The sequence below is a fragment of the Lepidochelys kempii genome, chromosome 22, assembly GCF_965140285.1.
Source record: "Lepidochelys kempii isolate rLepKem1 chromosome 22, rLepKem1.hap1, whole genome shotgun sequence".
Lineage (NCBI taxonomy): Eukaryota > Metazoa > Chordata > Testudines > Cheloniidae > Lepidochelys > Lepidochelys kempii.
The window spans coordinates 21,711,855-21,727,242 of NC_136401.1; the positions used below are offsets into that span (position 1 = coordinate 21,711,855).

The following is a 15,388-nucleotide window of genomic DNA, read 5'->3' on the forward strand; positions in this document are numbered from 1 at the left end:
GTTGTGTTGGGAGGGAGGGAGGGAGGGAGGGTCTCTGGGTGCAGGAGGAGTGATGATGTGGCCTTGGAGAACGTGTGTATGTGTGTCTGGGGGGTGCCTGCAGCTTGGCTGACAGGTGCCGTGGGCTCAGATTGATTGATTGTTTGTTTGGGGGGTGTGAATGCTGAGCCTAGTGGTGTGGTGGGCAAGGCTGTGTGCAATAAGCCTGTTAGCACCCACCAATCCCTGCTCAGGGGGTGGGGCCAGCAGGCCTCTAAGAAGCTGGCCCCTAAGCGACCAGAGGAGCGTGCGAACAGGGATGGCTAACAGGGGAGTTTCGCAAGGGAGTTTAGCTGGGGAGGGGGAGGGGGGCAAGGCTTTGCACCGGGACACCTGCTGCAAACAGCAGGCAGGCCCACTGACGCTTTCATCTCCCAGAAGGAAGGTGAGCAATCAATCAGTCAGCTGCTGGGCCACAAAGGCCGTAGCACCCAACTGGAAGAGAAGGTTCAAGGACTGAAGAACCCAGGACCAACCCTGCATTGCCAAAGAGAACATAAAGATCCCCTAGACAGACAGACATCAGGATACACTCCAGCAGGCACAACCTTCTGAAGAGGCAGAGCAGGCTGCCTAGCAGGGACAGAACAACAGTGACAACAATTGGCAGCATGTGACTTCCAGAAGCAGACAGACCAAGAGCAAAGCATCTCTGTACCAGCACTGCAGATACAGGTGAGCACCCAGTTTCATGTTCTCTCCCCAGGTCCTGATGCTGAGACAGCTGAGGGAAGGGAGCAGGAGACTCCACCAATCAGAAGGGATGGGGGTTTCACAACTACCATGCCCAAGAGGAGGCAGCAGGTGAGGATGGTCAGGGACTCCCTCCTAAGGGAGACTGAGTCATCTATCTATCTGCCATCCCATCCAGGAAAGCCAAGAACCGTGCTTTTGAGACAGTCATCTCAACTCCCACAGTCTTCTGGCCAGCAAGTTAGAGGTATGGGCTGGAGGAATGGACTAAAAGATGCAAAGAAAGCCAGCTAGCTCCTCAGGCTCAACAGGGAGTGATCAATGGCCCCATGTCTAGATGGCAGAGCACCCCAAGGGTCAGTCCAGTGGCCAGTTTTGTTCAACATCTTCAGTAATGATCTAGAGGGTTGCACTCTCAGCAAGTTTGCAGGTGATGCAAAACTGAGAGGCGTGGCAGATAGGATACAGAGGGACCTAGACAAATTGGAGGAGTGGGCCAAAAAGACATCTGACAACATTCAACAAGGACAAGTGCAGAGTCTGGCACTGCTACACACTAGGCAGCAGTTCTGCGGAAAAGGACCTAGGGGTGACAGTGGACGAGAAGCTGGATATGAGTCAGCAGGGTGCCCTTGTTGCCAAGAAGGCCAATGGCAGTTTGGGATGTATAAGTAGGGGCATTGCCAGCAGATGCAGGACCGTGATCGTTCCCCTCTATTCGACACTGGTGAGGCCTCCTCTGGAGTCCTGTGTCCAGGTTTGAGCTCCGCACTACAAGAAGGATGTGGATAAATTGGAGAGAGTCCAGCGAAGGGCAACAAAAATGATTAGGGGTCTGGAACACATGACTTATGAGGAGAGGCTGAGGGAACTGGGATGGTTTAGTCTGCAGAAGAGAAGAACGAGGGGGGATTGGATAGCTGCTTTCAACTACCCGAAAGGGGGTTCCAAAGAGGATGGCTCTAGACTATTCTCAGTGGTAGAGGAGGACAGGACAAGGAGTAATGGTCTCAAGTTACAGTGGGGGAGGTTTAGGTTAGATATTAGGACAAACTTTTTCACTAGGAGGGTGGTGAAACACTGGAATCTCCTTCCTTAGAAGTTTTTAAGGTCAGGCTTGACAAAGCCCTGGCAGGGCTGATTTAGTTGGGGATCAGGTCCTGCTTTGAGCAGGGGGTTGGACTAGATGGGGTCCCTTCCAACCCTGATAGTCTATGACTCCCTCAGCCTCTCCTCATAAGTCCTGCATTCCACTCCCCTAATCATTTGTGTTGCCCTCCGCTGGACTCTTTCCAATTTGTCCACATCCTTCTTGTAATGTGGGGCCCAAACCTGGACACAGGACTCCAGATGAGGCCTCCCCCAAAGGGAACTGCAGTTGTTTGTTTAGTCTGCAGAAGACAAGAATGAAGGGGGATTTGATAGCTGCTTTCAACGACCCAAAACGGGGTGGATCTAGATTGTTCTCCATGGTAGCAGACAACAGAATGAGAAGTAATGGTCTCAAGTTGCAGTGGCAGAAGTTTAAGGCACATAGTAGGAATTACTCTTTCACTAGGAATTTAGGGGTGGAATCTCCTTCCTTAGAGGTTTTTAAGGCCTGGCTGGGATGATTTAGTTGGGGGTTGGACTAGATGCCCTCCCAACCCTGATAGTTTACAATTCTAAGTGGCAAAATACTTCAGTAACAACCCCTTAGCTTGGTTCCTCCCACTCTTTTCAGAGGCGGTGCTGCAAACTCCACCACAAGATGTGCAGTGGAAGTCACTCAGTAGTGGACTGTTTGTTTAGAGTACTGGCCTAATCACATAACAGTTTGTGAGCAAAATCCTGACTGACAAACACAGATGATGGCACCCTCCTGGCCAACTGAGTGAGATCTTAAAAAGAGAAATATGAAATGACAGAGTTAAGTTTCAAGCATTAGAAACCCAAATGGGACAAGCACGATCTCCAGCTCCTTTTCTTGGTAATAGTTTCAGTACCACAGTCAAACCCAAACTGCTGAGGAGGAGGAGTTGGCTATGACATGGACATCCAGCAATCAGCCCTCCAATAATAATAAACTTCAGAGCTAAGTGTGAACCGTTCAAACAATAGGTTTACTGCTGAGGTTTGACAGAAAGTCACACCACTGAACTGGTGGAAGTCACGTAAGCAAACACTTGGATTCAGAGACTGTGGAAGAAAGTGATCATCTCACTTAGCAGTAGCTTCTTCAGCCAGTGTAAAAAGAATAGTTCCTTCCTTTCGACCAATCCGTTCCAAACTGAGAAATCGTTTGGGAGCCAAACAAGCAGGAAAGCTGGTTCGTCTTTGTCAGATTATGAACAAACAGGAAAATGAAGGTGAAGACGATCGAGTTAGTTAGCTGCAGAAGCCAACATCTTAAGTAAGTTTCTCATGTTGACCTGCCTGACAGTCAATTTAAATATCTGGAGTGCAAGTTTGTTTAACTAAAGAAAGCCAGAAAATTAACTAACTATTTGAGGTTACTGTCATTTAACTATATGCTTGTTTTGCTACATTATTATATGGTTGGTTGTTTGCTGTTAAATAAATAAAATATTTAAATGTCTGATGTTCTCCTCCTCATACAGCATGGCAAGAAAACCCTCCAAATATTAACGATTAACCGATTGAACGGGAGATAGATCTTTCTGAAGTCATTTGGACGTGAACTGCTTCAATTACCTTTGGTAAATGAAATAACCAATCAATCATTTGTTTTCTGAGATAGATAGCTGTAAAACTCATCTGAACAGTTTTCAAAATAAATCACTTTACAGTGTGTATCTTCTAAAAATGAAAACTACATTGATCTCTGAAGAACATGAATTCAGGTTAGAACAAGAATGCACTTTTATGTAGAAGTCCATGATTAAATAAAGTCTTTCAATCAAATCCACCCCACTGCAGAGTATGCGCTGCCTGGACTCTGAAGAAAATGGCAGGGGGCTTTCTGGGGACACCCTGGGCCATTTCCTGCTGGAGACATGGCAGAGGGTGGCTGAGGCAGAAGCTGCTCTCAGGAGCGAGTGAGGGGGTAGCTGAGCCTCTGGTTTTTCTCTTACTCCCCTAGGTGTACCAGCTGCCTGGCCTTTCCCTGGGGCAGTGGTGATCGCCGCCACCACCGCATTCCCCATCCTGCTGACTCACCCGTGTCCTGAGACAAACTGGCACTGTAGCTGTCACTCTCTGTGACCGTAATTCCATGCTGGGATCCCACGGTCCTCCAGTCAGATGTAAGAGTACGTGCAGGAGTAGATGCCTGGCATTTGGTGAGAGTCCATTGGCTGGAGTACCTGTTCCGGGTGCTGTGGGCAGATTTCACACTCTTCCGGGAAACTGGGTCTGAAGCACGAAAGTTAGTTACACAACACGGTCAGGTTTGTCCTCTGAGAAAGATGTGCTCTCACGAGGCAAACAAACACAGAGCCTTCCCGCAACCCACCGCTCTGCAGGTGGGCATGTGTGTCTACAGCTAGACACGGGCAAACGCAGATGTCTGTCTGTGTATATTGCTAGACATCTGTCCACCGACAGACGCTTGTGCCTGTCGGCTACCAGCCCTGACCCATATGGGGTACTAAGGGGTAACTAACTCATCAGCTAGAAAAAGTTGATGGCTGGCACATATGTACTGGTCATCACCAGCATGGATGTTTAAACATTCTCATTGGGCATCCAATCTGTAAAAATCAAAAAGAGAGCCATAACTGATGGAAAATTGGCAGAAAGCTTCCAAATGCAATTGATAATGCAACCAAGTACTCAAACTAGTACTTTGGAAAACGCTTCGCTCCAGGTGATATGAGATGTGCTTTTTTGTCTTCCATTAGAGCCAGAGTCTGTAGTCACCTGGATCACATGGTACAAACATCAAAATATTTGTCAAATGGACTGATTTGAGAAACTCTCTGTCTGTCTGTTTTTACAAAGTTATACAGATATTTAGAATCCCTGCCTCCTCATTATAAAGCATACATTGCCAGGGCTATCTGCTCAGTCGGAGACATAAGAAGAAGATAATTACAGTGGTACCATGTATGCTTTAGCCTTACTTATCCCTAATCCATGTACGCTATTTACATAACCGTCATAACTCTTAGCAGAAGGTCTTGTGTGCATAACAAAATATGACCATGTACTCTTATGTAATCCCTATATGTAACTAACTATGAGCTACTGAATGTCTAATGTAACACCCCTTTGAGCTAGATGGAGTGCCAGTAATTTGCAAATAGTTGACACATTTTCACTCCCCCGTAGAATCTGTCTGATGTTTGCTCGTCCCTGTCTCAGTCACATGCAACATTTGTTGTACAGGTGCTCTCACAGCCACGCTGCACAACGGGGAGGGTAGCTTCCTGGAGCAGGTGACAGCACCAGGCTTATAAATGACAGGGTGCAGTTAGGTTACCGACACACACCACAGCTGGTATTTCACACTTGTTCTTGGATGGGAAGAAATCGCTTTTCTTTGGCAGGAAAATGAGCCATATTCACGTAGAACATATCACTGTGGCCTCCCCTGATGTGACCCACCCAAAGCTCCAACGCCCCGTAATCCAAGCAGTATTAGATTTTCGCTTTCGTTCTATGCAGCTATGCTTCCTCTATGCAGAGGAAGACAACAGCCACCTGGGAGGGACACACAGGCTGCAGTAGCATTTTTGTTTAGAGCGCTTTGCACATTTTCTTTTAAAGTTCACAGACCATGTGTCATGTATGCTAGTAGGCGGCCGTGGGTCCCATGCATGGGGCAAGTTTGGGGTGATGGCAAAGGGGCTCCAGAGGTACAACTCACTTCCTCTGCTGCCATCTGACTCGTTTAAAATTAAAGTGCTCTAAAATGCAAACAAAACACAGTCCGTTTGGCTTGGGATGCCTGATGAAGACACAGAACAGAGTCTGGGGTACAATTCGAGAGTATAGAGTCTCCCTATTATTCCAACAATAAGGCAACCTACCTCAGGAACCTCAGCACCGCATTAGCTGGAGCTTGAACTGAGAATGAGTGCTCAGTATGGGGCCCCATGCACAGATCTCTGGGTGCAATGATGAGCCCCCAAAGCCACACAGCAACTGAGGTGCCCAAGTCCCACTTTTAGGCACCACTGCAATGCCCCAAACCTGTAGGTGCCTAAACTCACATGGCACCTAAGTTTGTGCTCAAATAGTTCTCTAGGTGACTGTGAGCACATCAATTGCTGCCCCTCTCTCTCATGCCTGAGCCCCAGCAGGATTCTCAAAGCCTGGGCACCTAGGCATGGCCCTGGTAGGCATGCTCAGAAGTGGCCTAACTCCACCCGAGTTGGTTACACCACACAGCTTGATGGCTGGGGCACTCAGCCAGCATCAGTTGCCTCTCGAGGAAAGGGATCTGCCACACAGCCTCAAGTACTTACTGGTACCGGGTCGAATGTCAGACATGTCAATCAAGGGTCCGGTGTTCTGTATCAGAGCTGGATGATGCAAGGATACCCCAGTGCAGAAGCTCTGAGGATTCACAGCTTGGCTGAACTCGGTGTCTGTCACTGGTATTGTAGCTTTATCATCCCCTGCAAGAAGAAGAGTTTGGGGACTGAGCTCAGACAGCTTCACCAAAGCATCTGTTGCAAGTCACCAGCATCACCAGCCCATGCTGCCCTGACCCACTTGACAGTAGCTCCTTGCCTGACCGATCTCTGGCTTCGCTGCTTGGGGGATCTCCCTCACCCTCCTCTACCCGTGTCAGGCTCAATACAAGCAAAAAAGCTGGGGCTTTACACAGCTCCTCCTGTGCGGTATGGGTGCAGCACGCAGGGCCAGGGAAGTGGCACTTCTTCCTTCCTGGGCATGAAAGTGGGGCAGGGCACAGGGGACTCTCAGCTTCCAACCCAGTTCCCCCCAGAACTGGAATGTGAGAATGATTCCAAGCAATATTGGCAACTTGGCTGAAAATGGAATAAATGCAAGGGGCAGAAAGATGGGGGCGGGAAGACCCCCCAGTCCTAAGGGAAACTACGTGCCCTGGCCAAGATGGGCTCTTGGCATGGGGAGCTGGCATTCAGAAGCCAGGGCAGGCAGATATCGACCGGAGAATAGTATTTCCCTGGCCAGAAGTGTGGCAGGGGGAAGATTCTCTTCCCCTAGGGCCCTTCTGTGGGTTCCCTCAAAGTACGGTCACACCTGTCCCATGTCACAGCACTTGCTGCAGCTGCCTTCATCTCTGGTGTATGAGCAGGAGTGTGTCCCGGCATGCAACACTCCAACTGGGCCCAGCCAGGAGCCTGTGGGACTATCGGTAAGGTGCATCCGTGGCCTCAGCAGGGAAGCGGAGGGGGAAGGAGGGTTTGCTCAGCGATCCTTTAAACTGGAATAAGGCCAAGTGCCATTAGATCTGAGGCAAGAGCCCCACTCACCCAGCTGCTTGATGCCCTCCTTATCCTCAATGAGCAGCTGGACACGAGGAATATCGATATGCAGCCGGGGACCCTGGGGGGGACCTTTCACTGGTGTGTCAAAGCTCCGGTTATTCTTGCTGCAGAGAAAAGAGAAGCCAATGAATACAGCAGAGTCTCCACTTCACTGACGCCTTACCACCGACCAGGTCTATGACCCCTTTCTTCCTGCTGGGGGGGAGGGAGAAACAAAAGGGCTGTGCATGAAGAACAAGTCGTCACCCCATCACATCCCGATGCCTGCCACGTATTGGAAATCGCTCTGCCATGCTTTGAAAGTCAAGCAGAAAGCGACGCACCAGACCTGCTGCCGTCACGGGGAGATATTCAGCGTTACAAAGTCCCAAATTAGTGGGTAAAATGGCGTCTTTGCTGTGCTCCATTATGACAGGGATCCAATCCCTGCAGCGCTGTGTGCACGCACTACCCCAAACGAGCAGGCAGGACCATGAGGCGAGGCGAGCAGCCGCAGCCTGCACACAGTGCTGGGCCTTGGCGCCCGTCAGGGCACCATGTCTATCCCCTCTTCTTCAGGGCAGCCTCCCACCTGCAGGGTATGATCCCAGACTCCCAGTGAGGGATTCAAACACCCCCGTCTGGTGCAGAGCATCACAGGGCCATTTCTCACGCAACATTCATCTGCTGTCAGAACAGGGGGGCCAGCAGTAGCTTTGAGAACAGTCACTGGCTACGCCCGCTTTCAAGCAGCATTAGAAAGGGAAGCTTGGAAGTGACACCCCCCTGAGCGCTGTGGGTCTGTCTACACTGCAAGTGGGAGGTGTGACTGCGGCATATGTAGACACACGCCGAGGGTGCACTCTGGTGCCATGACCGTGGAAGGAAAAGGCCTAGGTAGAGGCCGTCGAATCGTGGACATCAACGAATGGCTACGCAGGTGGTGTCGGAGAGAAGGCTTTGGATTCTTTGACTATGGGACGGTGTTCCAAGAAGGAGGAGTGCTCATAGAATCATAGAATATCAGGGTTGGAAGGGACCCCAGAAGGTCATCTAGTCCAACCCCCTGCTCAAAGCAGGACCAATCCCCAACTAAATCATCCCAGCCAGGGCTTTGTCAAGCCTGACCTTAAAAACCTCTAAGGAAGGAGATTCTACCACCTCCCTAGGTAACGCATTCCAGTGTTTCACCACCCTCTTAGTGAAAAAGTTTTTCCTAATATCCAATCTAAACCTCCCCCACTGCAACTTGAGACCATTACTCCTCGTTCTGTCATCTGCTACCATTGAGAACAGTCTAGAGCCATCCTCTTTGGAACCCCCTTTCGGGTAGTTGAAAGCAGCTATCAAATCCCCCCTCGTTCTTCTCTTCTGCAGGCTAAACAATCCCAGCTCCCTCAGCCTCTCCTCATAACTCATGTGTTCCAGTCCCCTAATCGTTTTTGTTGCCCTTCGCTGGACTCTCTCCAATTTATCCACATCCTTCCTGAAGTGTGGGGCCCAAAACTGGACACAGGACTCCAGATGAGGCCTCACCAATGTCGAATAGAGGGGAACGATCACGTCCCTCGATCTGCTCGCTATGCCCCTACTTATACATCCCAAAATGCCATTGGCCTTCTTGGCAACAAGGGCACGCTGCTGACTCATATCCAGCTTCTCGTCCACTGTCACCCCTAGGTCCTTTTCCGCAGAACTGCTGCCTAGCCGTTCGGTCCCTAGTCTGTAGCTGTGCATTGGGTTCTTCCGTCCTAAGTGCAGGACCCTGCACTTATCCTTATTGAACCTCATCAGATTCCTTTTGGCCCAATCTTCCAATTGGTCTAGGTCCTTCTGTATCCTATCCCTCCCCTCCAGCGTATCTACCACTCCTCCCAGTTTAGTATCATCCGCAAATTTGCTGAGTGCGCAATCCACACCATCCTCCAGATCATTTATGAAGATATTGAATAAAACCGGCCCCAGGACCGACCCTTGGGGCACTCCACTTGATACCGGCTGCCAACTAGACATGGAGCCATTGATCGCTACCCGTTGAGCCCGACAATCTAGCCAGCTTTCTACCCACCTTATAGTGCATTCATCCAGCCCATACTTCCTTAACTTGCTGACAAGAATACTATGGGAGACAGTGTCAAAAGCTTTGCTAAAGTCAAGAAACAATACATCCACTGCTTTCCCTTCATCCACAGAACCAGTAATCTCATCGTAAAAGGCGATTAGATTAGTCAGGCATGACCTTCCCTTGGTGAATCCATGCTGGCTGTTCCTGATCACTTTCCTCTCATGCAAGTGCTTCAGGATTGATTCTTTGAGGACCTGCTCCATGATTTTTCCAGGGACTGAGGTGAGGCTGACTGGCCTGTAGTTCCCAGGATCCTCCTTCTTCCCTTTTTTAAAGATTGGCACTACATTAGCCTTTTTCCAGTCATCCGGGACTTCCCCGGTTCGCCACGAGTTTTCAAAGATAATGGCCAGTGGCTCTGCAATCACAGCCGCCAATTCCTTCAGCACTCTCGGATGCAACTCGTCCGGCCCCATGGACTTGTGCACGTCCAGCTTTTCTAAATAGTCCCTAACCGCCTCTATCTCCACAGAGGGCTGGCCATCTCTTCCGCATTTTGTGATGCCCAGCCCAGCAGTCTGGGAGCTGACCTTGTTAGTGAAAACAGAGGCAAAAAAAGCATTGAGTACATTAGCTTTTTCCACATCCTCTGTCACTAGGTTGCCTCCCTCATTCAGTAAGGGGCCCACACATTCCTTGGCTTTCTTCTTGTTGCCAACATACCTGAAGAAACCCTTCTTGTTACTCTTGACATCTCTGGCTAGCTGCAGCTCCAGGTGCGATTTGGCCCTCCTGATAACATTCCTACATGCCCGAGCAATATTTTTATACTCTTCCCTGGTCATATGTCCAACCTTCCACTTCTTGTAAGCTTCTTTTTTATGTTTAAGATCCGCTAGGATTTCACCATTAAGCCAAGCTGGTCGCCTGCCATATTTACTATTCTTTCGACTCATCGGGATGGTTTGTCCCTGTAACCTCAACAGGGATTCCTTGAAATACAGCCAGCTCTCCTGGACTCCTTTCCCCTTCAAGTTAGTCCCCCAGGGGATCCTGGCCATCCGTTCCCTGAGGGAGTCGAAGTCTGCTTTCCTGAAGTCCAGGGTCCGTATCCTGCTGCTTACCTTTCTTCCCTGCGTCAGGATCCTGAACTCAACCAACTCATGGTCACTGCCTCCCAGATTCCCATCCACTTTTGCTTCCCCCACTAATTCTACCCGGTTTGTGAGCAGCAGGTCAAGAAAAGCGCCCCCCCTAGTTGGCTCCTCTAGCACTTGCGCCAGGAAATTGTCCCCTACGCTTTCCAAAAACTTCCTGGATTGTCTATGCACCGCTGTATTGCTCTCCCAGCAGATATCAGGAAAATTAAAGTCACCCATGAGAATCGGGGCATGCGATCTAGTAGCTTCCGTGAGCTGCCGGAAGAAAGCCTCATCCACCTCATCCCCCTGGTCCGGTGGTCTATAGCAGACTCCCACCACTACATCACTCTTGTTGCACACACTTCTAAACTTAATCCAGAGACACTCAGGTTTTTCTGCAGTTTCGTACCGGAGCTCTGAGCAGTCATACTGCTCCCTTACATACAGTGCTACTCCCCCACCTTTTCTGCCCTGCCTGTCCTTCCTGAACAGTTTATAACCATCCATGACAGTACTCCAGTCATGTGAGTTATCCCACCAAGTCTCTGTTATTCCGATCACGTCATAGTTCCTTGACATCACCAGGACCTCCAGTTCTCCCTGCTTGTTTCCAAGGCTTTGTGCATTTGTATATAAGCACTTGAGATAACCTGTTGATCGCCCCTCATTGCCAGTATGAGGCAGGAGCCCTCCCCTCACAGACATTCCTGCCTGTGCTTCCTCCCGGTATCCCGCTTTCCCACTTACCTCAGGGCTTTGGTCTCCTTCCCCCGGTGAACCTAGTTTAAAGCCCTCCTCACTAGGTTAGCCAGCCTGCTGGCAAAGATGCTCTTCCCTCTCTTTGTAAGATGGAGCCCGTCTCTGCCCAGCACTCCTCCTTCATGGAACACCATCCCATGGTCAAAGAAACCAAAGCCTTCTCTCCGACACCACCTGCGTAGCCATTCGTTGACTTCCACGATTCGACGCTCCCTACCTAGGCCTTTTCCTTCCACGGGGCTGGCTAACCTAGTGGCTCCACCTAACAAAGAGAGGGAAGAGCATCTTCGCAAGCAGGCTGGCTAACCTAGTGAGGAGGGCTTTAAACTAGGTTCACCGCGGGAAGAAGACCAAAGCCCTGAGGTAAGTGGGGAAGTGAGATACCGGGAGGAAGCACAGGCAGGAGAGCATGAGAGGGGAGGGCTTCTGCCTCATACTAAGAAAGCAAGACAAACAGCAAGTTATCTCAAGTGCCTATACACAAATGCAAGAAGCCTGGGAAACAAGCAGGGAGAACTGGAAGTCCTGGCACAGTCAAGGAATTATGATGTGATTGGAACAACAGAGACTTGGTGGGATAACTCACATGACTGGAGTACTGTCATGGAAGGATATAAACTGTTCAGGAAGGACAGGCAGGGCAGAAAAGGTGGGGGTGTTGCACTGTATGTAAGGGAGCAGTAGGACTGCTCAGAGCTCCGGTATGAAACTGCAGAAAAACCTGAGAATCTCTGGATTAAGTTTAGAAGCGTGATCAACAAGGGTGATGTCGCGGTGGGAGTCTGCTATAGACCACCGGACCAGGGGGATGAGGTGGACGAGGCTTTCTTCCGGCAACTCGCAGAAGTTACTAGATTGCGGGCCCTGGTTCTCATGGGAGACTTCCATCACCCTGTTATCTGCTGGAAGAGCAATACAGCGGTGCACAGACAATCCTGGAAGTTTTTGGGAAGTGTAGGGGACAATTTCCTGGTGCAAGTGCTGGAGGAACCAACTAGGGGCAGAGCTCTTCTTGACCTGCTGCTCACAAACCGGGAAGAATTAGTAGGGGAAGCAAAAGTGGATGGGAACCTGGGAGGCAGTGACCATGAGATGGTCGAGTTCAGGATCCTGACACAGGGAAGAAAGGAGAGCAGCCGAATATGGACCCTGGACTTCAGAAAAGCATACTTTGACTCCCTCAGGGAACTGATGGGCAAGATCCCCTGGGAGAATAACATGAGGGGGAAAGGAGTCCAGGAGAACTGGCTATACTTGAAAGAATCCTTATTGAGGTTACAGGGACAAACCATCCCGATGTGTAGAAAGAATAGTCAATATGGCAGGCGACCGGCTTGGCTTCACAGTGAAATCCTTGCTGATCTTTAACACAAAAAGGAAGCTTACAAGGAGTGGAAGATTGGACAAATGACCAGGAAAGAGTATAAAAATATTGCTCGGGAATGCAGGAGTGAAATCAGGAAGGCCAAATCACACCTGGAGGTGCAGCTAGCAAGAGATGTTAAGGAGGGTTTCTTCAGGTATGTTAGCAACAAGAAGAAAGTCAAGGGAAGCGTGGGCCCCTTACTGAATGAGGGAGGCAACCTAGTGACGGAGGATGTGGAAAAAGCTAATGTACTCAATGCTTTTTTTGCCTCTGTCTTCACGAACAAGGTCAGCTCCCAGACTGCTGCGCTGGGCTGCACAGCATGGGGAGGAGGTGACCAGCCCTCTGTGGAGAAAAGTGGTTCGGGACTATTTAGAAAAGCTGGACGAGCATAAGCCTATGGGGCCGGATGCGCTGCATCCGAGAGTGCTAAAGGAGTTGGCGGATGTGATTGCAGAGCCATTGGCCATGATCTTTGAAAACTCATGGCGATCGGGGGAAGTCCCGCACGACTGGAAAAAGGCTAATGTAGTGCCCATCTTTAAAAAAGGGAAGGAGGAGGATCCTGGGAACTACAGGCCAGTCAGCCTCACCTCAGTCCCTGGAAAAATCATGGAGCAGGTCCTCAAAGAATCAATTCTGAAGCACTTGCATGAGAGGAAAGTGATCAGGAACAGCCAGCATGGATTCACCAAGGGCAAGTCATGCCTGACTAATCTAATTGCTTTCTATGACGAGATAACTGGCTCTGTGGATGAGGGGAAAGCGGTGATGTGTTGTTCCTTGACTTTAGCAAAGCTTTTGACACGGTCTCCCATAGTATTCTTGTCAGCAAGTTAAAGAAGTATGGGCTGGATGAATGGACTATAAGGTAGATAGAAAGTTGGGCTAGATTGTCGGGCTCGACGGGTAGCGATCAATGGCTCCATGTCTAGTTGGCAGCCGGTATCGAGCGGAGTGCCCCAAGGGTCGGTCTTGGGGCCGGTTTTGTTCAATATTTTCATAAATGATCTGGAGGATGGTGTGGACTGCACCCTCAGCAAGTTTGCAGATGACACTAAACTGGGAGGAGAGGTAGATACGCTGGAGGGTAGGGATAGGATACAGAGGGCCCTAGACAAATTAGAGGATTGGGCCAAAAGAAATCTGATGAGGTTCAACAAGGACAAGTGCAGAGTCCTGCACTTGGGACGGAAGAATCCCATGCACTGCTACAGACTAGGGACCGAACGGCTAGGCAGCAGTTCTGCAGAAAAGGACCTAGGGGTGACAGTGGACGAGCAGCTGGATATGAGTCAGCAGCGTGCCCTTGTTGCCGAGAAGGCCAATGGCATTTTGGGACGTATAAGTAGGGGCATTGCCAGCAGATCGAGGGACGCGGTCGTTCCCCTCTATTCAACATTGGTGAGGCCTCATCTGGAGGACTGTGTCCAAGTTTGGGCCCCACACTACAAGAAGGATGTGGACAAATTGGAAAACGTCCAGCGGAGGGCAACAAAGGAGAGGCTGAGGGAACTGGGGTTGTTCAGTCTGCGGAAGAGAAGAATGAGGGGGGATTTGATAGCTGCTTTCAACTACCCAAAAGGGGGTTCCAAAGAGGATGGATCTAGACTGTTCTCAGCGGTAGCAGATGACAGAACGAGGAGTAATGGTCTCAAGTTGCAGTGGGGGAGGTTTAGGTTGGATATTAGGAAAAACTTTTTCACTAGGAGGGTAGTGAAACACTGGAATGCCTTACCTAGGGAGGTGGTGGAATCTCCTTCCTTAGAAGTTTTTAAGGTCAGGCTTGACAAAGCCCTGGCGGGGGTGATTTAGTTGGGGATTGGTCCTGCTTTGAGCAGGGGGTTGGACTAGATGATCTCCCGAGGTCCCTGCCAACCCTGATATTCTATGATTCTATTCTATGATTCTGTGACCTACACCAGCAAGCGAGACAGGTTCTTACACTGGGAAACAAGGCACTGCTCACCCACCTTATTAGCATTTCTGCCAAGCTCTTTGCATCTGCAAAACAAAAGAGAGAGATGTTTGTAAAAGAGACACGAAAAGGACGGAAGATAGACTCTGTTCCCCACTGCAGACTGATGCATGGGTTGGAGCGTGTCTCTGCAAGCAGGCAAGTTTCTAGAACAGCCTTCTGTGTGATGTGCTAGGTGGGAGGGTACATGACCTGCACACAGACACGGTCAACATTAACTGTAGTTTAAGGTGTGCACAATCACAGTACCCTACCATCAAACTATATCCAATTACTATAATAGGCACAGTTATTTTTTAAGTACCCGAGCAAACTAGTTTTCTATTAAAAAAAAAAAAATCCTTCCAGTCAATGAAGCTCTTGGCCTCACCCACCCATCCAAAATTCAGCCTTGTTCAGCACATGCTTAAAGAGCAATACAATCCAACGCCCAAGAAAGCCTCCAGGATCTAAACTAAGATCTACACTGAAATGGATGAGCACAGAATTGAGAGATGCAAAAACTCACGGCGGCACTTTGTCTGCCTGCTTCTCCCACACACAGCACCTTCATGGCAGAGCAGCTTACAGATTCTTCTGTCAGATACCATCTCCCCTGCCTGTGCAGGACTGTTGCCCATACTTTGTGCTTGCCGCTAGGAATCTGCGGTCTCCTATTAACTGTTGCAACGTGTTTAATCCATGTTAACTGAACCCCCCTCTCAAAGTTTTCTGTTTCATTAAGCATCTGTCTATGCTTTGGGGACTGGGTAGGGAAAGAGACAAGGAAACCTGCCCAAAGATGTGAAAGTGCAGGCTGGACTTTGTAGGGAGATAGCTCCCCCAACTCCCTCTCCTGCCCTGCCATATGCTGAGCTGCAGATGTAAGTTACAAAGACCAGTTGGGAACACAGCTGGCCATGGTCAAACCCTCTAAAGCCCAAAGGTGTTTAATGGCATACACCA

The 15,388-nt window shown here is 49.7% G+C and overlaps 1 protein-coding gene and 1 long non-coding RNA gene across 3 annotated transcripts in view; one reads left to right on the top strand and one right to left on the bottom strand.

Moving 5' to 3' along the window:
• Positions 1-15,388, bottom strand: part of DSCAML1 (DS cell adhesion molecule like 1) — a 343,849-nt gene that overhangs the window by 7,998 nt on the left and 320,463 nt on the right. For both annotated transcript variants that reach the window (XM_073321085.2, XM_073321084.2), the window contains 4 exons: positions 14,439-14,469; positions 7,140-7,258; positions 6,144-6,296; positions 3,892-4,086 (listed from right to left, as the gene is read on the bottom strand). In XM_073321085.2, coding sequence (XP_073177186.1) covers positions 3,892-4,086; positions 6,144-6,296; positions 7,140-7,258; positions 14,439-14,469 — 498 coding nt within the window. The remainder of the gene's footprint in view (positions 1-3,891; positions 4,087-6,143; positions 6,297-7,139; positions 7,259-14,438; positions 14,470-15,388) is intronic.
• Positions 349-4,188, top strand: LOC140901731 (uncharacterized). Its single transcript, XR_012155943.2, has 3 exons — positions 349-714; positions 3,333-3,431; positions 3,815-4,188. It is a non-coding gene; the product is annotated as an uncharacterized LOC140901731 (long non-coding RNA).